This window comes from Cataglyphis hispanica, chromosome 1 (genome assembly GCF_021464435.1).
Source record: "Cataglyphis hispanica isolate Lineage 1 chromosome 1, ULB_Chis1_1.0, whole genome shotgun sequence".
Lineage (NCBI taxonomy): Eukaryota > Metazoa > Arthropoda > Insecta > Hymenoptera > Formicidae > Cataglyphis > Cataglyphis hispanica.
In genome coordinates this window covers 19,545,998-19,571,378 of record NC_065954.1, presented here as the reverse complement: position 1 = coordinate 19,571,378, position 25,381 = coordinate 19,545,998, and the positions used below count along the sequence as shown (strand labels likewise).

Below are 25,381 nucleotides of genomic sequence, written 5' to 3'. Positions count from 1 at the left end.
AGAAATGACAATAGAAATGACAATAAGAAATGCTACAGACGGAAAAAAAATATATGCTTTACTTATAAATTTATTTATTATAAAATTTTTATAATTGATTACATGTTAGTTTAATTTACAAAAGAATTGCTTTCATAATTTAAATTATGACAATTGCTTTTATCTGTATTATTAGCAGATAATAACATAATTGATTCGTCTTTCTCTTTATTAGCTTTCTAAAAACTCGGCATTAGCGATCAAAGCAAATCATATCCACTCGCTTTTCATTCAATAACAAACGAAATCACACGACAAATCAGACGAGAAGATAGACAAATGGGCTCGGTAAAAGACAGTCTGGCGAGTTCGTCGATAAGATCCTACAGCAATCAATAATCAGACAAATGCAGAAAAATATATCGTCCAAATTCTGCCAGTATAATCTACGAAATATGCGCGCGTTATCGTCGAATTCAAGGGATGTGATGCGACAATGTGGCCGAGTCCACGTCCTACAGGGGTTGATCGCCTCCAAGTCCCAAAGGAATTTATCTGCCGGTCAGTCACCCTAAATATCAGACACGACCGTGCAATCACGCGTTCGCAGCGTTCTACAAATATATGACACGTCATAAGATATCACATTCGGTGATTCTGCGGATGATATTTTTTTTTAACGCGACATTTGTGTTTACGCAGCGTCCGTCTTACATATCGATGAGAAGACCGCGGGCGGGCGAGAGGGTTTCCTCACTTGGCTGAAGGACATATTTAATAAATTTGGTGAGCCGCAAACCGACATTATATTTAGGAGAGAGAGGTTATTTTTTGCCGTGCATCATTAAGTAATTTATGTTATATAATACATAAAGATTAAATCGTATAATTCATGATATCATACGTACTCTTTTTTGCCAGCAGATTAATTAGTTTAGTTGTAAGATAAAGATTACATCATTTATGATAAATGATGTGAATTTCGCGATGTGATATTTTATGATAGTAATTTTTGTAAATAATTTACAAAATAATTCAACAATATTATTATTAGAAAATATTTTCAGTAAAAAGTATGTACGCGCAATTAAAATTATAATTTCTCAAGTAAAATATTAGAAAGAAAGATTTATAAAGATGCATCTGCGCACGCCTATATGTAAGAAACTACAAATATCTTAACTTTCTGGTTGCCACGGTATATTACATGACGTAAGTCATCAAATAAGTTGCAGAAGATAAAAGCCACGAAGCTGACACATCGATCGTGACCATCGATCGCGCAACTACAACGCTCGATCATCCAGAAATAACGGTTTCGAAACGGCCAGCAGACTCTTCGGTCGACGTCGTTAATCAAAAACTGACCAATTTTAACACGACGCAATCGATGACGAAGGATGGGAATATCGAGAAATATAAATACGCAGAAAACGATGAAAAACGCGCTAATGCGATTCAACAGTCGGCGACTTATATCTCGTCGCAGTCGAGTGAACGTGGAAAAACTTTAGAACGCGGAGCGGACTCGGACTTTACGTGGTTCAATCCCGACGAGATACATCGATCGGAGAGAAACGTGATGAAATTTGCGGCGAGAGATGATTCCGATGTGGCCGCACATTATCATCGTTACACGAATCCGAGACACTGTTATCGCCTGCTACCGCGAACGAAACATCCACTTTTGGAATCGTGCGCTCTAAATAGAAATATTGGCGTGTCGACGCGCGCGATAGCGGATTTCGCTCCTAGGAACACGAAGCCGCCTGTCAGGGAACCGAACATGCCCGAAAAGCGCGAGAAGATAGACGAGAAGAAGAACAGAAAAGAGAAGAAGAAGCCGGTAATACGTACGGATGGCGAACTTGTCGATAGTAGCGAGAACCAAGCGGAGATGGTAGCTGACGATAACCCGAAGGGCGACTCCGGCACGGTATATCGTTACGAATGGGGCGTGAAACTCGCCGAGGAGCCGGCCGTCGAGGTGAGCGATAACTCGGCCGAAAAGAGCCAGCGATACGTCACGAAGCAGTTTTGGGGAGTGAACGTGAAACAGCCGGTTGTCGAAGACGCTCCTTCTCAGGAGTCCAAGGCTCCCGAGAATTATGCGGAAGAGCATCGAAACACCGTTCCGATCCTCAAGAGTAGTGATACCATCGCTAATGAGACGAGAAGAAACGTTTTTTCATCGGTAAACGTTTCAGCGAAAGAGCCGGATGAGCCGAGCTTGAAAGGTACGACCGCGGAATATCTGTCGACTCCATCGTATCGGGCAAACCAACCTTCGTCGAGTAGTGATCCTGTTGCGCCGCAGCAAGAAAAGACTAACATGGACAGTTCTGTAGCCCTCCGAAAAATCATGAAGGCATCGTCGAATAAGTTAAAAGAGACGATAACGACTAATGACGAGTATAACGTTCCGGAAGAAGCGTCCTTGGATATCGAGATTACCGCCTGGAAAGATCTCGCGATGAAATCGAAGAGAATACTACACAAGGAAGTTTACTTGTCGCCTGATAACATGGAGAATATGGACATGGTGTCGATTCGTCCGGAAGCGCCGCAGCCAAAGTTGGACGTGCAAGTCGTCAAGCCTAGCGAAGACTTGGAAGAAGTTGATCAGTCCAATTCAGAACAATATAAAACTGCAAAATCTGTGGAGATGAAGCATTTTGGATCGCCGCAAAAACCAGACGGTTACTTATCCAAGAGACTGCATACCGCGAGTACGCAGATTCGTTATGCGCATTGGCATTCAAATAGTATCGCAACACTTTCAAATACCTCTGCTCTCGATAAAATCATGCAGATAAAATGTTCAAGGCTTATGTCAGCTTTCTCTACTAATTCTGAGAATTCTAAAGAGATTATTATTAAAATAGTAAATCAGCAGAATCCAGAAGAGACAGATTTGAAGAGTTGGAATGAAGAAGAAAAATCTAATGATTCTAATGCGAATAATTCGTTTAACATCAAATTGTCTTCTGAATCTGTATCAAACGACGAAGAAACTTACTTTAAAGATGATGACATTCAGGATGAAATAGAACACTACGATTCAACACTACATAACAAAGACGCTACGTACGATATCGATTTCGATACTCCATTCGATCGTGACAGTGATCTAATCAAATCGTCGAACGTAAAGTTAAGCGAAGAGGACTCGAAATCCATCGAAGAAAGCAACAAGAATATTATTTGGGAGCCGAACGCGGAAGACGTAGAAAAAGAGTACATCGACGATGACGATTATGTACGATTACCGGGCGATTACTATCCTTACAGTAAAGAGAACCTGAAAAAATGGTCGCCCTTCATCGAGAAGCCGACAAGACAAGAAACCAAGTTCAATTCTATCTTCGTCGAACCATCGAGCCCGAGGAAGGCTAATGATATGTATGCAAACGTCACGCGCGATTCTCACGCCGATGCGGTAATGAAGACTTCAGGAAGCGGCGACGGCTTGGAAGCAAAAAACACGGAACGGTCGAGTAGTGGATTCCACGTGTCCTCTCAGAGTCAGCGGGTGGTGTCTGATTGCCTGCACGGCGATGCCGCAGATGCGCTGGGATTGCAACGATGGAACGAGGCCTTCTCGCGGCTCGACGTACACGGCGAGATGAACGAGGTGGCGACGCGAGGCGGTGACGACGTGTCGTCCCGCGCCTATCATCAGTAGACTCTAGTAGGGAGAATTTGCGGCGTAACTGCCGGCGTGAGCGAGCACCCCGCGGCACCTTTGCATAATTCAGCTCTCTCGGTTAATTAGAACGGGCTCGTTGCCCGCGACGTAACGAGCGAGGGTTCCGCGAACTTTAATCCTAGATTGCGTTTATCGTTTCCGTCTGTTCGCTGACGCTTAAGTGCACCCGGTATGAACACAATAAATATAACACGGATACACGCGAATATAATATGAATTCTTTTTATAGTTTGCGCTGTAGTCTTTGGTCGGTTCTCTCTCTGATTAGGATAACAATTTTTAAAGAATATAATACATATTTTTTATATTCCGTTTGTTGTATAATATATAAATGAAAAATAATGTGAAAAAATTCAGATTCTTCAAAGTTATAAGTATATATATTCAATAATAATTATATAAAACCAATTTATAAGAAAATTGCTTAATATTATAACGTAATTATAAAAATTCAATATCTTTTTTCAGAAACGTGTTGATAAAAGGAAAAGCTATGATAAAATATTTATAGTTATATTATAAAATATTTTTTTCTAGAAGTAATTAATATATCAATAACATAATTAACTTTTTTTTATATTACAGAATTCGATAAAAAATTCAGCTTGAATTCTACTACAAAGATAAGGGATAAAATAAGTAACGATTACGTTCTTAAAAAAAAAATATATATATATATATATATATATAAATTAATTATTAGCTTAATATAAACGTTTAGTATTGTTAAATTTATTCAGACTCGGGTGCAGCTTCCGTTGGTCCATCCGGCTCGGTTTCCTCGGACGAACGCCTCCTGAAATTATTCCCCATTCCCATAAACACGTTCTCCTTCTCGCGCTTACGATTAAAAGCGGATAGGAAATCAAGCTGCGCGGGACTCATATCCACGAAATTACCGTATACGGCGCGCAGTTAGCTCGCCTTAAGAGCGTTTTTGATCCACGGGACGATCGAGGCATTAATCGCCGGCCGACACACCTGTCGAGAAGCAAGAGCGGCGAGAGGAAGAAAGAGATGGCGCAGGAGGAGGAGGAGGAGGAAAGAGGATGAGGTTGGAGAACGACCGGCTAGGTCGTTCAATCAGACACGTGTACTTACGTATATACCGGCGTGCATCTCCCGCATGGGTTCTTCTTCTTGGGCCGAACGAGCGAACTATCGACCCGCCGCGCCGGGATATGCGTGCCTACCGGTCACGAACGCGGCCGCTCTCCTGCCCGGAGGCTGTTATTTGACCACCAGCGAGATCTCCGAATCGTCGACCCTCTATCTAATCATTCAAATCGCAGGCGTCCTGCCAGTCTAATCGGTAGTGTGTACGCACGCGGTGTCCGCCGCCGCATCGCGTTTAATATTCCTCGTCGAGGGTGCCGGATCGACTCACCTCTGCGAATTGCAAAAGAAAGAGAGAGAAGACGGAAGGGAGAGAAAGAGAGAGAGAGAGAAGAGTCGAATCCGGCTATCATCATACAGCGATAGCGGAGCGATGGCTACCATACTGCGCTACTATCGTCGATAATGCCCACCGGTAATTGCAGACCCCGTGGCCCTGATTACCTTCGCGCTGGCAGAAGACACGCGGACTTAGTTCAGCCTCGATTACGGCAGCTGGCCGTGCCACTTTCCCGACCGATCGATCGCTCACCCGCCGATCCCGCTGTCATTTGCTCACGCGGACATTCCGCGTACTCCGCTACTATTCACGTCTAACGGAATACGAATAATGAGCGTTCGATGATGCTGCTCGAATTAGAATCAAGCGCGTGTCCGCTCTTCTTATCCAGACGTGTGGAAACTAGTTGGCATTTTCATCGATTCCTTGCAAGTCTATCTCCTAGACGAGCGTTTTCAAATAATTATGCAATCAACTGCATTTTAAATTTTATCTTTTATCGTGGACATCCAAGGATATGTTTAGAGCATAAATGATGAATTGAACTTCAAGTCTTGTCTTCTCTTTTTATTTAGAAAAAAGGGGAAGAACGTACGAGACAGACAAGGACGTTTGCAGCTTCTAGTTTCAACTACTTCATTCACTGATCGGTGAATTATGAATTTCTCTCCATCGCTTCGAAAATTCCCGTTTAAAAGATGCAACAACGCAGCACGACGATAAGGCAAAGAGGATTGGTAGCAGACATGCTTTTATTTACGACTAGAATCCGCTGACTGTTCCGAGTTCGCTCCTCCTTGACCCTCTTTTCTCGTTCTCGCCGAGGTTAGAACGATCCTATCTCCGTAAGAGACGTAGTCGCGGATCATTCCCTTCGGGGTCTTCCGCACTATAAAAGATCGCCCTACGGTTGTATATTACTCACGCCACTGTGTGTTTTCACTTGGCGCGGCGATCGGCGCCGATATCATAATTCCTTGTCGTACCGCCGTTCAACCAGCAAATCTGCGCAGCGACGTGGCCTCCTCCTGGTAGCGATAGCAATTCCGATATAACCGGCAGCCGTTGTAAGGCGAGGACGAATATCACTGGCAGATAAAACAAAACTCTCGTCAGCCTTATCGCATCTAAATGACGAATTTTCTGCATTTCGTAGGCCTGACTCGATGAATTTCAATCTTCTAATTGCTAATATTATATTATTGATTAATTAAAACCTTTTATACTTTCATAATAATTTATTAGCTTTGCATTTTTTTGAAATACTATACCACAATTTTATACAAGAGAAATAAATAATATTAGTCAAATAAAAAATATGTATATGTATTTTAAGATAAAAATGGATTAAATAATATGTCGATTCTCTTTATATAAATGCACTTTTCGTGCAAGCATTTTGGCAGCTTGAAAGATTTGTACTTGGCATTCTAGTAATGAAACACCTCGTAAATATGTCGCGATGTTTCCGGCAATGAAAGGTCATCGAGGAAGTGACTGAAAATTCCACAATGTTAGCGCCGTCATGTATAGAGCCATAATCCGGGACGTTGCGACCATCCGCGGCATCCGAGACACCGAAATAGATGGTTTACAGCCTCCCTTAAATACGTCAACGTTTATGTGTGGATTCCTGAAAGTAAATCGACGAGGAATGTTTTCGTACGACGGCGGCGGCCCCGTCACGAACCGAAGCCAACTTAAACGTTAAGAAACCAGGCAACCTCTCTCTCTCCTCTGTCTTCCCCTTCGAAGCGAGATCACCGGTTATTATTAATAAGAGCGTCTTTGTTTACGATGTCACGGACTTTAACACGTGCGCGGTTTTACGATACACCGATGCGGGATAATCTTGTTCATTTTGGCCAGCGATATCGCTTTGCGAACAGTATGCATCATTATAACAATTATTACTCCGACATGAAAAACATTGAAAACTAACGTAAATCATTTTAGAAATCTAATTTAATAACGTAAATCGATATTAATAATTATATAATGATAACAAAGTATCTATCTCTATTTATCAAAAAGAGAAGCTTATGCTTATGTATTATGTTTAATTATTGGCCGCGAAAGAAAAAATGAACCAGAATGATTGAATTTTTCAAATAAATGATAATTTTATTCGGCCATTTTGATTTGCAGTTCAACGATTTTTAGCGAATAAATTATATAGATATATAAATAATACAGATATGACGTACACATGACTATTATAATATCTCATAAATTTGCATATCAAACATAATCGTAATTTTAGCAATATGAAATGTGTGAGACAACTGTTTCCGAAATTTTGACCGTAGCAGAAACAGCTGTGAGGCAGGTAGACCAAGGGCTATGTATAACGAGTGTCTCCTGCATACACACTCAGTATAGTGAGACGACGTGATTCCGCTCGAGTGGTTGCGCCTCGGGCGCAAGTCACCCCGCGATCGTTGGCCGCAGATCGCGGGCCCCGTAGTGACATCACAAAAAATCACGGCGCCGCTTTCCGGCCGGATATCTTTCAATTACCCGTTAATATGATAGGCGGCGGCGGGCGTAGTTGCAAGTCACCGCCACGTCGTTGCCGACAACGTGCGCACACACACAGACACACACGATCGCACACATCGAACAAAGTGTACATAGACGATCGAACCCGTACACCCGATGATGTGTATGTGTGCGTGTTTCATGTGTGTACGTATGTGATTAATCGACGTCAACCGCAGACCACGGCGCGAACCTTGTTCGAGGGAATCGCCGGCGATTCGTTGACACGTCGATTCGCGGTTTACGCGCGCCGAAATACCCGCTGCGAAATTTATGCCTCGAACGCACGCGAAGATCGCCGGCCGGATGTTGGCGAATGTGTTTGCGTTGCGAGAATAAACGTGGTTACAATATTACTGGAGCACGTCGTAGCCTAATCGCGCTACTCCTGGTAGACGGCCAAATCCAGGCTGTGCGCGGAGTGTTTTCCGATCATGATATCATAGGGTTGCGCACAAAGTGAAATCTACGCACGTGATCTTGGCAGTCATGAATGTCGACTTAATTTTATAGCGACCGCGTAGACCGCGGCTGAGTTAACTAAACTAACAGCTTTCGGGAGGAAAGAGAAACTGGTTTCGTATCCTTGTTGTATCGCGGCTGCGAGCGGTTAGAGATAGAAAATAAACAGAAAAAAAAAGGAAACAAAAAGATTAACGTTACATGCATGTTACAATTTTATAAATAAACCATAATTATTTTGATTGCGAGATACACGAGGGATCCGATCCGTTGCGTAATTTGCTAAAGAGCGGACGCGGCGAAAGTATTTCGTCTCTCGTGGATAAGGCCGGCTGTCTTTTCCCATGGTCGGAAAATGGAAAACGTCTTTCGCGAACGCGAAAGTCGCCGCACCACACCACTGACGGAACATCTGTCGCTCGTTATTCTCATTCGGAAGTTAGTAATTAAGCGCAGCCGGATTCCAGGCATCGCGCAAAATAAATTGCCTATTGTCAAGTTCTACCTCTTGACTTGGCTCGGCATAAATTTTCCGCAAATTATTTTCCGGTTGATGAACTTTTATGAAATTACGGAAATGTAACATTTGTTTTTTTTATGAATTAAATGATAGATGTGTTTTTAATTTTGATAATTTAAAGTATCATCAAAATCTAAAGTCTAAAACAAAGTCTTAAAGCAGAGAGAGAGAGAGAGAGAGCAAAAATGCTAAAATTAAATATAATTGTTTTTAAGCTCTTTAATCAATAATAAGTGAGAGAGATATTACTTTTGCACGTTTCAATAGTTATATTTAGTTAATTAATTGAGGTAATTGATTGGCATAGATTACATTTATTGGATTTAATTAATTGAGCTCCATTTAATTATTATATTCAGCCATTTCCACATCTGTCAATGATTTTTCCCAATATGGCTACGTGAACTGTGACTCATTTTTCGAGGCGCAGCGATCGATAAACGGCCTCGCATCACGACAAACCCCGTCGTACTTTCGACGCGCTCGCCGATATCGTTTCCTCGTTAACGGAAAAGGAAATGCAATAAGCCCTCGAGAATTCCGACGCCTGTGCTACCCCCTCTACGGATATTAATTGCTGCTCGTGACGAACATTTGATTGTCCACAAATCGAATCCCCGATGATGAACGTTTTAGCGATCATCACGACTTTGATTAAACGAGCAACGGTGAATCTATCTGCGTAACACAACACTGACAATTTCCCAAGATAAAAGGTGGTGAAAATCAGTTTTTCCCAGTGGGGGAAAAGTATCGTTTCCATTGAACCGCGCACGGACTGTCATTTTTTCTAATTGCTGCATTTACCTTCACTGATTATTACATCGATCGCTACCGATTACTGACTGCAAATAGACTAGTTTATTCGATCTCTCTCTCTCTCTCTCTCTCTCTCTCTCTCTCTCTCTCTCCTATTATATATGATAGCATTTGATAGAACGTTGAAGGTATTAACACCGAGAAGCTGTCAACATTAATATCCCGCGGCAATGATGATTAACCCTGGAATGGACTGGAATTTAATATGGATGAGTATCTGTCATATCCTGTTATTCTGCAATTATCTATTTATCGCCATCTATATCTTGTTTCGCGTTAGAGTTTCGAGAAGAGTAAATATCGGCCGAAGCTCGCTTGTCGATCTTATCAAACCTGTTATCATCGCGTCGTTAAATCTCACAATGAGCGAGCATTTAAATTAGATCACCTGTGCGCGCACGCTGTCTCTAATTTATAGTGAACGTTGGACAATCACTATAAAAGCGCGTGTATTTACGCTAAATGCGCGACAGTCGCTGAATGTTCAATTTGTTATGCGTGACTTGCTTGACATTAAGTACACGAGCGGAAGCGTAGTGCCAAGAGGCAGAGGCAAACAGACATGTAGCTAATATGTAATGGCATAATTTGCCAAGGGGCTTAATCGCATCATTGTTACTTGGCCGTTCATCGGAGTGGAATAAGCTGATCGCGTCTCAAACATCCTGAGCGCAGCGACTCAGCTCCCCGGCGCTTGGCCGCGCGGAGAACCAAATTGCATTATGTCGTAAAATTATTAGCAGTCGGCGATAATTATTAGCTGCGCGAATAACGAAACTAATTCTCGGAAACGAATGTAGGAAAAGGCAACAACGTCGCGACATCGAATATATGAAAAACGAATAATTATAAAATGAGAAATGCGAGAAACGGACAATATTTGATATAAAATTATTTTACAAAATGTTAAAAATATTTATATATATTTTACGTAACTGTATAATAACGGCTGTCCTTTATTGAAGCGTTTAATTTTCGTGATTTATTCATTTAAATAGAATTATTTTGAAATGAGATATATCTAGGTATAATCTATTATAAAATCTATAATATAATATATTATAAAATCTATAATCAATTATAAAATGAACTAAATATACTATATATGTATATATCTAAACGACTTGTGACAATGATTTTACAGCATTTTCACGAGTCACAAATGACTCATTTAATATTAATGCCTTGATTTTTAATACGTCGAAGATGGAATATTGCTTTGTAATGGCGGAATTTGAGAGTGTGCCATGTAAGTGCGGGAATTCAAAAACAATCCTAACAATTCTGACAATCTGAGAGCAAGCCTAGAAAGCATCGAGCGCCAGCGGAACAATCCTAGAGTAATTTATTATTTGTATATTACATATGCATATATATTATAATTGTATATGTGTACATTCTTAAACAAAAACATCTTTAATAAATTTGCGGTAAATTAAATTTTTAATTTCAAACGTATCAAGGACTCTATTTACGGGAAAAAGTTAGTATCTTATGTTATATCGAAATTATGTGAAAGGTGATACTAACTTCACATATGTAACTTTCGGACATACGCGTTTGGTGGTAAGGAAGTGTCAAACGCAAACGGAAAATTCGGTCATTTAAATTTAGTCGCGTCGCATAAACATTTCGCTTCGGCGCGTTCGCCAAACGCGATCCATTCAACGACAACGGTTCGGGACCTTTCGTTTATTCCGCTGATGCATCCCTGTAAACAAATTGTTCTACAAAGTCTCGCGTAAAGGCGCCTTCCCCGAAGAGCCGTTTGCGCAGCGAAGAAGATTCGGAGAGCGACGAGCGGCGGTGGTGTCGTCACCCATAAACAAGTCGCCGTTAATTTCGAAATAACTTGGCAGCCTGGGCCAGCTGTTGGCAACGAGCCCCTGTTGATATAACTTTGACAAAGTCGTTGACAAAATCTCGGCTACAGCTTTTTACGAGCGCCGGGCCATCAAAAGCTGATAAATCTCTCCGCTTACTCCTTCTTTCAAAGCTCGCGATCTCCTGCACTATTTCTATCCGATGTGACGCGACGCGACGCGTCGCGACGCCTGCCTGGCAGCTTGTGAAAATATCAAATGTTTCCCGGTTAAGTAAGCTACTCCCCTTTGCTATTCGTCGGATATTCTCCTCCGTAGCGTCACGACCGTGTTTGTCAAACCGGTGGCCACCGCGGCCAAACAAACATTTCGTGCCACCCGTTAGTGACATACGACTGTCGCGTCCGCACGCGCCGTACGGGATTATTAATAGCAGCGAACTCTTTTTCTCCGATTCAGGAATGGAACCTGCGCTTTGAAACTGTGAGAGGTCAATATAAGAGATAAAATGTCATTAATTTGTAAAGACTTGTAAAAAAATTTAGTAAAATATTAGGTAACAATATAGGATAAAATAAAATTCTTTATCAAATTTTTATCGCTTTAAATCGTTTAAATAGATTTAGTACAAAAATTATTGTATATGAAATTGATGATTTTGAAATTATAAAGCGACAAAAAATATTAAGCGCAAGTTTTAAAGAGAAATTAAATAATAATTTATATATTTTACATATTGATTTATTTTGCTGTTTCTTATTCATTTGACTTTTTATATTTTTTTATGTAAAATAAAAAATGTAAAATAATTAAATGACTAAATGTATATCAAACAATGTATTGTAATTTTCAATATTTAAAATAAAATTTTATAGCGTAGTTTTATACATACCGTGTGAATTTTTCGCGTGCAATAAATTTCAACCCCCAATACGATCGACATAATTACGAGTCTTTACGGATGTTGGGTAGCATATGTTTCGTCCGTTTGAAAATTTATTCTATCCACGAGCGATACCCTAAGAGAACATCAAAAATGATACGTCATTGGTCTCGCGCGCGAGCCCGTAACCGAGACTCCATACGCCTGGCGCCTGCGGCATAAATATATTGCTACCAAAAACAAGGTTTGATCATACATCATGCGGAAGTAGATGACGAGGGTTGTTTCCTTGAAAAAAAAATTTAGAGTAAACGCCCAAAATTTTATACTAATTAATTAGATTCTAATTAGTTAAATAATAGAACAAGATATATATTGTGACAAAATGCGGCATTGAACGGTATATTATTTTATCTATCATCAGAAAGATTTTTAAAGAAAATTGAGGAAACAGGGGTATAATCATCTTGAAATGGATAGTTGAAAAATCTTTTTCGCAATTTCGTCAAAAGCCCAATTGATCGATCGGGTGCTAGATAAAAGGGTCAAAAGCTCGAGGAACGTTGACCATTCTCACAGCCTGAGGGCATTCGTTGATTACCGGACGAGGAGGGCCAAGAGATTTTAATTAGCGGAGTTTGCGCTTCGCAAACACTGGCCGATATGTCCCGGTCGTACCGGGTCTGAATTTCGGGTCGGATTCTGATATCAAAATCCTCGCCATAATCGCGAAATCAATATTTCTCCGCGTGATTGAAGAAAGATTTGAATCCAGCTGTAGACTCGTATAATTTGATTCAATGATTTTACGGCGATATGTCGTCGCAATGTAATAACGTCATCGATGTTTGAATAATTATTAAGGCAACTCATCTAAGCAAGAATGCGAAGGATTAAAAATATTTTTAAATCGTTCGGCATCACTCTCTTCCGTTTTAAGTCCGCCGATCGCGTTTCTATCCCTGTGGCACAAAAATAAGAACCCTTTGACACATAGCTCTCATTACGACCGGATTCCGCTCAGATGGTCGCCGACGGGCGACAAAAAAAATTGTGTCCATCGCCGGTATTTCTGGCGCGTAGACACGGCACACCGTGTCGCTCGTACTTTGCGCGTCACTCGCGTGACAAATGAGACGTTGTCGTACGTTTGTTCAAATTACTCCTAGCACATTCCGCGTGCTCGCTCGCCTGCCGCTCTCAACGCGCGCTTTGAAATATTAGAGGTCCTCCTCGCTTCCTGTCGTCCTCAGGCGCGACAGAAGCCCGTTAGTGTCGAAATTTTGGAAAATGCTCGAGGAGAAACTATTTCTCAAGATTGTGAGAGAATCGTAAGCACTAAGTTGAAGCGGATCATCATGCAATGTCCGTTTTTTCTCAAAAATAGTTTGGCTTAAAAAAATCGAAAAAACTTTATTGTAATATTATTTATTGTTATCAATACGCCAAGTTTGATCTGAGAGAGAGAGAGAGAGAGAAAAATAATATCCGACAACAAAAATTCTGTCACGCATAGAGTGTACATTACACCGCGATGTTAAGAGTCATCTCGTGACGGTCGTTTCGCTCCTTGTCTGCGACAAGTAATCCGGAATCAATTACGGGCGTGCCCTAAGGAACTCTGCGATGCGCGCATCGAGTGAAAAAGAGATAGAGAGCGGGGAGCTTTTTAGACAGCAGCGACCATTAATCATCCGCTTTTTAGCCGAAAATTCCCTCGCGCCTAGTTTACAAAACGAGGGTCGTCGAAATCGCCCCGTCACCCGAGACACAAGGGTGTGTTGCTTTTTGTACTTTCGACGTCGATCTGCCTAACTCGCCGACTCGATTTCTCGTTTGCGTTACAAAATAGATCGGTTCCATCTTTGTCCTATCGCATTTTTGAAATGATACGAGAATCGTCACTAATCATTCTTTGAATCAATGCACGATGACGCTAATTAGTACTTATTTTTTTATCTTTTTATTTTTATATTAAATTTCCTATAAAATCTCAAAGTCTGGCCGGAATGTTTGGGCTCACCTTGTATATATGTCTATCTCTCTATGATATACTTTTTTATGACATTATTCTTTCGCAAATGCAAAATTTACAATGTACAGTTGCACTTATTTTAAACGGAATATTTTTTCTAAATAACTCAATTATTTTTATTACATTCTGCACATAAAAATATTAAGCTATAATTATAAAATAAGAGAGTGAAAATTAAATAATATTCCAGTATTACAAAATATTCCTGATTCATTGAAGTACTATATTTTTGTCAGCTAAATTCGAGATTTTAATAACAATTTTATAGCTGTCATCTTTGATCAAATAATCTGCTTAATACAGCTAGTCTAATTAACAGCTCTTGCTTGTCCTAAAGTTTATTTATTAAAAAATCGCATATAAAATCTCTCTGTCTCGTCTCTCTGTTGCATTGTTTTCTCAAAAATCTCGATATCGATCCCGATCACGCACGAAACGACTTCGGCCGACGAACGAGTCGAGATGGATCGTTTTCGTGGCATGTCGCTGCGAGGGGGACTATCCTGGGATCGGTTTACACGAATCGAAAAGTCGCCTCCGCGGCTCGCGTCGGTGGTCTAGCTGTCACGGATAAGGACTGAAATAACAGAGACGCATTAGCGACGCGAGGATCAAAGTGCGCGCGCGCGAGTTGCGAGGAGAGACGAGAAAATAATAAAAGGAGAGTGGCGCGGGGAAGCCACCCAGGCTGTCGCGCCGTGAGTTTAACGCGTACGTTAATGCCTGACGGCCAGGCTGGACCTCGTCCTCTATAATTAGCCTGTATTGTGTTACTCACGAGCGGATTATTGCGCCCATAAACCGTTCATAAAGTTTTTCGCTGCGCCTTACTGCGGGCTGATGGTCTCCGTCGTTACTGTTTAGCTGCTAGTCGCGACAGAGTGACTAGTTCGACACTCGGGATTACGACGTCAATCTTTAAACACCGTACATTCGAAAATCGTAATCGAGAAAAATATGTTAAAATTATAAAATTGTCAGATATCTTTGATATTTAGGTATGTCTGAATTGTGAGAATTGAGAACATTTAATTTATTATTTAAATTTTACCTATATATATATATATATATATATATATATATATATATATATATATATATATATTGTTTTTAAATGTGAATATTTAAATCAAGGCAATTTTAACATAAATTATTTCCTTTCCTTTTTTACTTGATATTTTGACAACTAAGATATATTTCGCAAAATATATTATCTCTGTGAAGTTTGTTTAGATACTAATATAAGTCATTTGAATCGCTCGTACAGATTAGTCCCATGAACATGATTGGCATTGTTGTTTGTCATAGATGTTTAAGTAAAAAATAGGCTGCATTATTTAAGCAAAGATGATGCATTATATTTTTTTGAACATCTCTCCTGAATATTTCCTATCAAGATCATTTTCTTTTTTTCCAAAATCATCAACTCTTACAATTAGACGAAACATCTCGTTTTTCGCTCGTTGCACGCGATTGCGAGGCAGTCGTTCTTCTATTTAACGTTATTCCATGCATTTTTATTTTGCCAGATAATTATGATGCGCGCGATAAGTTCTATTTAATTCCACATAGGTTGAATTCGCGCTTTACGGTCGCGCGCGTTTTCCGCCTGCGCGCTCCGGACATTTCGCTTAACCGTTATGTCATCGCGCTACGAGGAAAAGAGAAGTATCGCGATCGGCATGAATGCTTCATTACTGAGGAGACGCTACGACGCGCTGCATTACAAATGTATAAATGTACTTGCATGCGACTAACGATGCACCGATGAGTCAAGCCCGACGCAGATAAGGATGATGCCTGGGATGTCGCAGCTTTTTCGCGCATTTATGTCGCATGTCCAATCTCGATCGCACTCGTATATCAATCGAACACGTGAATTTTATGCGTATAATTATCGGCGAGCGAATGTAAAGTAAAGTGTACGGCGACGATCCTTTTTAAAATTTATTTGATTAAAAATTGATAATAATAATAAAACTTTTTGTGTGGGAAGATAATTTTTCGGAAAAAAATATTTTAAATTAAAGTATATATGTACGCACGATGTGTTATTAATTGGAGAAAAAAGTACGAAATTAATGCATTAATATATACGTTTTTACTGTAGCGCTACGTATGAGTTATTTTGATAGCGATGAATTTTTAAGATAAAATATAAAATATATATAAGAGCAACGCGCGCGCGCGGATCTTCTTCAGATTTATAAGCCATTATATGCGCGATAAGATAAAACTGCTATTAAGATAAAGTAGATTGGAAAAAGAAGAGAATTGAATGGCCCGCATATATATTCGACTAATAAAGTCCTATCTTTCCAATTAAAAATCATCATGAGATTGGGTAATCGCCAATTAGCGGCGTTCTGTTTTCGCTTACATACTGTTTACCGCCCGCATTTCGAAATCCAAGCAACAACGGTGTTTGGATTACGTTCCCGTGATGCTGCGGCGGTAGTTAAGCCGTCGCGCGCAGTAAAAGGCCCGGTAAGCTCGTTAAGGTCCTGGCATCTCGTACACGAACGAGTGGCACAGTGGGACTTCAGGAAGCGTGTGTTCGCGGGTAATAAAGTCGCTCGGGGAACCCGTCCGCCGGCGCGAAAGTGGGTTTTGTCCTGCACCGATAATGGCGGCACTTCATCAAGGATCTCCTCGGTCTCGGAGAGATCCGGTCCCCTCTTTCCTGCGATGCGCTCGTGTCTCTTCCTTTGGCCTAGAGCGTCTCCTTACGTCGGAGACGAGGAGGCAGAGAGGAGGCCATCTGTTTCGTCATTACCGGAGAGCAGTAAACCACCTCTGACCGTTTGTTCATCCCCGTCCGCCCGATTCGCCCCTCTGTCGTCGTCCCACGGGTGATACATCGTGTTTTCTTATTTGTCGGACGTGCTGCGGGAAAATCGTCCGAGAAAATCGAGTGATTTGTCCGGGAGGTGTTAATGGTGCTGCCGTTCGTACACACGCACGTGTATTTTCCTTTTTCTTCCCCTCTTTTCCGGCGTCTCTAAATCCGGCAAAGTTATATCGTGAGACGTTGAGTATCGCGAAGGGGGCATAACGTAAGACAAGATTCTCTTGCAGAATAAATTATTTTCTTTTACACAGAAATTTATGCGAGCTAAAATTTTGGAGTCGCCGTTTTCGGCTGCTCGTTAATACGCGTATCTTAAACTAAACACGCGAGTGTAATATTTTTATTTTTAGAAAGCACTTTTTCACGATATCGTCGCTTTAATCGCGTATGACGTTCAAGCTAGATGGTTTAAGCGGCTCGCGCTCTTAGTCGATCTATTTCAAGCACCGACGACATGTTAACTTCGAAGCTAACCGGTCCCCGGGTGGGCCAATGTGGAGAGAAGACGTGCCACGGATAATGCGGCGAGGGAATATCTTCGGGAGCCGTGAACCTGTCAATAAGGTGGGATTCCTACGGCGGCTTCTTCACGTAGAACGTCGAGGAGAGCGAGGGCGACGTGAAAGGAGGATGCCGCCTCACACAACGACGCTCTAGACGAAGAGAAAGAAAACGTGAAACGTGAAGAGGAAAGGATCCGCGGGGCGAGGGGGAGGAGGGGGAGGTATATTCGGCCGAGGAACGTACGTTTGTGTGAGAGTACGTGTAGGTTTGTTCGTCCGCGCCGCGAGAGCTCGGAAGCTCGTCTCGCCCTGCTCGTCGTGACTTGCAGCTCGATTTCTGGTCCACCGAACCGGCCGGGATGCAGGCAGAGTCGCGAGTTGCTTTTTTCTTCCGTATCGGACGGAGCGAGAGAAAGAAAAAGAAAGAGACATGCCTACGCCAGTCATTAGGCCGTATATCGTGTGAGAGATCGTTAAAGGGGGAGCGCTCTCTCGGAAAGGTGCGCGTCGATATCGTACTCGAGCGAGCTCTGTCACGTCCAAACTTCGCTTAGTTTCTACGTTACGACGACGTTATATAATTATTGCACATAGCAAAGAGTTTGCGCTCGCTATCTCGATGATATCGTTTTCTCGATCGTGTCTCGCTTTCCGATCTCGGGAAAAGCACATCGGCCATTGTATCGGATGTTTTGTTAGATAACGCGATTGCTAGCTCGCTATAATAAATTGCTCAGAGTAACATGTCGACCAATACGACTGTATAGTTTGTAGGCATTTCGGAAAACGCGATCGAAAAATGTTAGGGAAAAAAATTTGCTAAAAAAAATTTTTGTTTAAATTATAAGCTTTAAAATTTATCATATTTAGTAGACAAAATTTTTCATTTAATAGTTAAAATTTATCATATTTAATAGTCAACCGTTCTGCTATTAATGAACGACACGCAGAAAAGATATGCAACAAGGAAGATAGATAAATGACATTTTTCTGTTTGCCATAAAAAATTGGATACTCATCAGAAGCAACGAACAAGAAGTTTTTAAAAGTCACATTTTCCGAATTCTTTGTTTGCTGAACACGGCGTGCCATGGAATATACAATACTTCTACGAACATTAGCGTATCATCATCTGGCTGTGTGAGACCGTAAATCAGCAGTCGTCGTGAATCGACTAATCTCCCGATTCACACGACGCAAGGACGTGGAACGGCCTGTTGAAAGGTGCGACGGCTACTACAGAAAGAAAGAGAAAGAGAGAACCCCGCGTCTTTTCTCCTCGCCCACCGCATTTACAATCGTTAGCTACAGCACGTTACCCTCCTCGGAAATCGTTTAGCGTAATTAGGTCTCTTGTCACTAGCATCTCCCTCGCATCCTTCGACGAATGTAGTCTGTGCATTTTTTGGCACGCGGATCAAAGAGAAGAAGAAGAATTCGATACCCAGTATCAAGCTGACGAATACGCTCGATGGATGAACTTTAGGCATTCCATTCGACGACACTAAACTCGCCGACGGAATGTATCGTGACGACACGATGAATTCTATCGCTCCGTTCTCGTCTCGGGACAACTTGCACTCTCATCCCGACTCGATAGAATGTGAATCGTGTAACTCTACGCATTAACTGTCTCGCCCGCGCGCGTCGCATCGTGACTGTTATAAATTACAGGTGTAAAAAAGGAATAAATAAGATAAAATACGAGTTTCATATATTGCATCGTAATAGCAAAAATATAAATCTCCACTAGATGCTTTTATTCCTTCAGAATAAAATTAGGCTTTCGTCGACAATTTTCGAAAAGAGATGTATAAAATTACTGTACTATTTATATGATAAAATATATAATTAATTGTAAATAATAATATATCAGGACAATAATATAAAATAATATAAAACAATAATATAAAAGGTCGGCTGCCTCAATTCAAAATGACATCGACGCGCATTCTGCCATTTTCTTGCGGTTGCGAAAGAATCTCACAGCAATTGCAACGGATAACAGAAATGTAATTTAACATTGCTGGATCAGTTTGTATCGGATTCTCCACAATAAGTATAGTTGCGATTTGCGGGTTTCAACCATAAGTATCGACCACATGTCCGAGCATAAGCGCGAGTATTGATCGCGAACAGATCTCGCGTCCGCAACGATCCAAGTGCGCGCATGTTTCGATTTCGATGAAATTTTTACGCCACGCGATTCTCATAGATTCACATTTTACGAGACTATGTCAGCATAATATTTGCATTTACATGATTAAATACGTTGCACCACATCATTAATATCGACAAAGACAGAACAATATTGACGAAAGATTGACTCATCGAGTATCAGGCGAACTTATTAATACGCGACCAGGAAGGGGAGCTTTCTTTTCGATACAAGATACGGGACTTTTGCGCGGCTACCGGCACATCCTCCTGGAAGCTTCATTAGCCAGTTTTAATTACACCGGCGACTTAGATCGTTGTCGCGAAACGCCGGATAGCGACGACGGCGGCGTGAATAGACTTCATTTGTGATCGTCGCCCTGATCGCGCGGACAGTCATTTATCAAACCGATAACAATTATCGTAATTAATATCGCCGCCAACGTGGCGTTCACACCAGCGGATGTCGCGGCGCCGATTTTTGTCCCGGCGTCAATCCAAGGCTTATTCCCAGCGGGATTAATCGTCAGATCTAGCGTACTACAACGATTAATGATCGCGACAAGAAAAAAAGAGCATAACAAACAATGAAAACTCATGTAAGATCGCCTTAGCTGATTTTTTTTTAAAGATAACATTTTTGAAGATGTACACATATATTATTCGACTTGAAGAATATTATTGTTTACGATATAAAGGCATAAAATACTTCAATCTGCATGATAGATTTTTTAATTAGCGTAAAAACGTGACATTTCTTTAGATAAAATTTATTAAAATTTTAATAACACCCATAATCGCATTCTTTTTCTCTCAATCTTCAGGATTAAGCGCTATATGGCACACAATTAATCCGCTTCGTTGACAAAAGGTGGAGAAGAAGGTGATTCAAGGAGACTAAGGAAAGCAATAACATTAATCCAGGACAGAATGGCGTGGCGAGAGAGCTCGTCTGCTCGCGGTCACCGCGAGTCCGTGCAGACCTCGAAGAGTAATCCCTAGCGGTTGAGTCTCCGGATGCTCGCATAAAGCAGCCTCGTGGAATAGACTCGTGGAACTTATTCCTCTCTCTCTCTCTCTACTACCCCTCCGTCCGTTCTGGTCACGAGCTGTCTCGGCTATGTCGCGGTCTGTCCCTCGACGAGATGCGGTCTGGACCCGGGCCATTTCACCCGGTCGTTTGTAATTTTAATAAGCCGTATTACGAGGTCGTATACTTACGGAGACTACATTCACGCTTGGGTAAGCCAGCTGTACAAAGAGTTAATTCCGTTTCTGCGCGATCCTTAAGGCTTTGAATACGATGAACATAATGCAATGCATACATATTCTCATCTAAACAAGTGTGTTTTATTGTAGCTTTAGCAAGGATTTAATCTAATGTTTATCAGTCTAATGTAATAATTGAATATCAACCAAATCCTTGCTTCAGAGATAGAAAAATTAATTTCGCGAGACTGTGACGCAATTTAATTAGCGGATTTGTTATATCGCATCATTACGATGTAAGGGGGGTTGCGCCGGGAACGAACGCGATATCGCTTTAATGAATTTCCAGCGGGACGTCAGGAGGTGCCATCCCCACCGTAGAATGCGGTTAGCCGGGGATTAAGTGGGGCAATCTGTGGCATTTTTTTTTTTTTAAACGACCAAGATTTTTATGCCTAATTAATCGCCATAAATCCGGGGGAACGACGAAGGATTACGGCGAAATTTGCGCGAAAGCGTCTTTCAACCGGGGTGATTAAATGATTTGTGGATACAGGCGGAAGATGCTTTACGCCTCGTAATTGCGTTTAAGCGCGCGTCGCCGTATATCATTGACTTTTCAGGCTGCGAGGGGCTCCTCCAGATAAGTACAACTTTGGCAAATCAGCCGAGTTATAAATTACCTATAATGTTTTACCGTCTGTAATTTTATTCAAATATTAGAAATTGCGCGAACATACAATATTATTATTTTGACGATTTTTAATTTAAAATTAAGACGACAATAGGAAAAAATTACGACACAATTTTCATAAAATCTATCGGCAAATGCGTTTAGTTCGCGGTACAAAATTCGATTCCGACGTGAAAAATCCAAGGATCCACGGCGGCAGGAAAATACCTCTTACGAGGTCCTTGTACATCGCGTTGCCTTTCGTCCGCATTTATCAATTAGACGAGCCCGCGCGAGATACGCTCTTGGAAAGTCCCGGCAAGAAACTGCAGGAGCCCAAAGTTATCCGCGAAGTTTCGAGTGCAGAGCCAGTTGATTTATCGGGCTCATTACTGCCAGGAAAGAGGGTGGGCTACAGCAACAGCCACCCCCCAACGGCGTGTTTTACAAGACGGCATTAATTGCTCGAATTAAATATGCACCTCTCTCCGCGCCGTAATTTATTTCGGTTTCCTGAAGCGCCTTAAGTCGCCGGGGAAGCCGCCGCTCCACGGTATCGCCGTCGCTTTCCACGGACGTTAATAATGGGCCCGCAAGATATTAATTGACATGGCTGCGCTGTGGAAGGTCCTCTCGATGTTTTAATCTCGGCGGCTATTTTTTTTTTCTTTTCTTTTTGTTTACACGCGTCGATCCGGCAGCACAGCGTGTCGTTGTGTTGTAAATTGACGATCTGCCTTTTAAACGTTTTTTAAGAGACACGCAGCATCTCGAGCCAAATTCACGCGAGGCATCTCATGTCTCTTATCTATACGCGAGTCGACTAGTTAAAATTATTATAGGTATATTGGTCTTCAATAACAGGTAGAATTGATCAAATTTTTTAATATGATAGCTTTGTCTTAATTGATAACTTGGGTTTTAATTATATGTATATATTGATAGTCTAAAAAAATTTCTAAAGAATTTTGAAAAATAACTTTGAGACGATCGAACAAGAGATTCATCTCTTTAAATAACTAAACGCAAAAGGCGCGAAACCCGAGTCGACGAGAAGAAGTTGATCATCTGATTGAACTTACGTTACTCAAGAATCGAATAATCCGATTGAGATGAACGATAAGAATAAGAAAGTTTATAAGGCAAAGATGTGCACAACGAATGAAACGTCGAGTGATCCAATCAGAAATAAGGAGAATGGAGCACATGCAATCCGCCGCGTTAATCAGTGAAAATGTACTTTGAGGCAAGATCTTGCAGCCTTGCATGGATCAGAAAGAAGCGAGGAAGTTGCGCGCAAGGTTTCATAAGCCGCAAACCAAGATAAGACCGCGAATATATTAGGAAAAAAATAGTAATATTAACCGTAAATAGTAATAGTAACCATAAAATATAAATTAATGGTATGTCCTTGCGGGTATGTGTGTGTGTGCTATTTACTATAATAATAAAAGCATCAATTCTAAACGTATATGAATTTAAATAGAATTTATAAAAAATATTAAATGACATATTCATCGATGTAACGTATATCGTTTTAAGGAAATATTTGAGAGCTAGTGTACAGCAGTTTTCAAGGTAGAAGATGAGCGAAAAGGTGGAGAGAAAACGTGGGAAACAACATAGGTGAAACAAGGCGTGGAGACAAAAATCACGCGGAATTCGTTCCTGTCAATTGATCAAATCTCCGCGGCAATGGGCGATTCCCGTTGCCAACTCTGCGATGTAACTCGACTGCAACAATCTCGCTCGCGACCGCATGTAATCGCTTTTTACATTTACGCGGTGGTTATGTCGGGTCCATTATCCGACGATACTGCATCCTAGGTAGAATCACTCACTTATCCGACACGTTACCAACGTTAACCGAGGATAATCGGCCCCCGGCCGGCATAACGTCCGAGGGTACGGACCTTCCGGTAGAGTCTTCTCGCTCGTCCGTCGGTGGGGGGTTCATCGTCCTCGATCGCTGACGCGCGATCGCTTATCCCGGTAAGGTACCCCGGGTAAGGCCCCGGAGATCTCGAGTCCGTGGCACGTAGCGGCCGATTTTTCCGTCGCGCACGGCCGATCCGTGAACACGCACGATCCATGGACATGAAAATGCATGTAATTAGCTGAAATTGATGTTGAACGCGAGCGCGGCCGCGTTCAATTTTAATCGGCTGTCGTATGATAATTACGCGTGGCCGGGCGCCCCCCGACCCGCGTCGGATAAATCATCTCGACCGCTCGCGCAACGATATTCCCAGGTATTCATTTACTTCGTATTAATCAATGCGCGAAATTGATTACGGCTAGTCGCTCTCGCCGGTAACGAGGGACGCGGGGTGCGGCCGGGCCGAGGATGAAGACCGAGGGGCGACAGAAGAGAGACGCGAGGGGGGGGGGAGGGGTTTGCGCGCAGCAGCCCGAACGATCGTCACGCGGTCCTCTCTCGCGTTCGCTCGGTCAACCGTGTAATTTTCGACCTTTGCTCTTCTCCTCGCTGGCTCCTATCTTAGGCCATCATATCCTTACCGAGCCTCCGCTCTTTGTCTACGTACGCATACGACTTTATCGATTTCTGCATGGATAAGTATCTCTGGATATCTCTTTATGCGTATTTTTATTTAATTTTCGATTTTTTCTATACAATTTTTTTTTATATTTGGCTCTTAAATATATTATTTTTTTACGTGTTGAAGCTCAATTTACGAAATTTGATTACATTTATAAAATATTCTGTATATTTGTATCAATTATATACAGTAGTTTTGCGTAATAAATATTCGTTGCGAATCGATTGGCGAAAACAGGAGTAAAATAAACGATCGCTGGACTGCTAAACGACGATCGTTGTTGCACGAGAATGCAATGTGAAATATCTGCGAGACAGTTATTCATTTTTACTAGTTTCGAGCCGCACACATACAATACCATGTAGTGTCGCAAGAACGAATCGGCTAAATCCGAGATCCGAGACTCGTCACGACTCAGCAGAAACGAAACATAAAGGAAAAAAAAAAAAAAAGATCCGTCGGGCGCGCGCTGATTTGCGAAATTGTTCAGCGAGGGATGACGAAATCGTGCCGGTCCCCGGACACATCGTGACAGCCGACAGGCAGTAACAGCGATGACCTATGACCTTGAGTATCTTATATTGTAGGCGAATACTGACGACTCCATCTTTCCAAGCAGGATATAATCGATGCTCAGAATTCGAGGCCATCGAAATGAAGACGGTATGAGAATGAGATGCGATGCATCGCGACATGTGTCATATGTAAACATAGCGGACGATCGACGATGCCTTTTTTACGAAGATTATTATTTTTTTTTCCTCCCGCAAAAAATCGCGTAACTTTTTGGAATTTTTATATTTTCGTATAAACTCAATTGTTTCGAAGCATTTTCTGATAAAATTTATCATCTATATAGAACAACGCGGACCATTACTCGCAGTGGTAACATGATGTCCGGCAATCTGACAAGTCGCCGATGATAGACTGTAACAGGAAGTCGACCTCTGACCTTTTCTCTTACGGGGAACTCGATTCGATCGATCTGAGAATAAATTCCTCGGCGGACAAATCGCTCGGCGTAGTCGATGCATTTGGTGCGCGTTCGGAGAACGGTGGGGAAATACCGGTGTATTACAGGTCCCGGACGGCCTTGGCTAGAAAATCGACGCTAATGGAATCAATTAGGCGTGAATTAATATTGACAGATTTATTGACTCGCCTTTTGTAAGCGTCGCGGCCCGTTACGCGCCCGCCGATTTATAATTGAAAGGCAACGCTCCACCTCTCGCACTCTCTTTCTCTCTCTCTCTCTCTCTC

At 41.7% G+C, this 25,381-nt stretch overlaps 1 protein-coding gene across 1 annotated transcript; it reads left to right on the top strand.

The window, feature by feature from the left end:
- Positions 1–386: 386 nt before the first annotated feature.
- On the top strand, positions 387–3,664 carry LOC126851236 (uncharacterized). The gene is made up of 3 exons (XM_050595413.1): positions 387–540; positions 682–765; positions 1,209–3,664. Exons 1-3 carry the CDS (start codon positions 387–389, stop codon positions 3,662–3,664), a joined length of 2,694 nt encoding a protein of 897 aa, XP_050451370.1.
- The last annotated feature ends 21,717 nt before the right edge of the window (positions 3,665–25,381 follow it).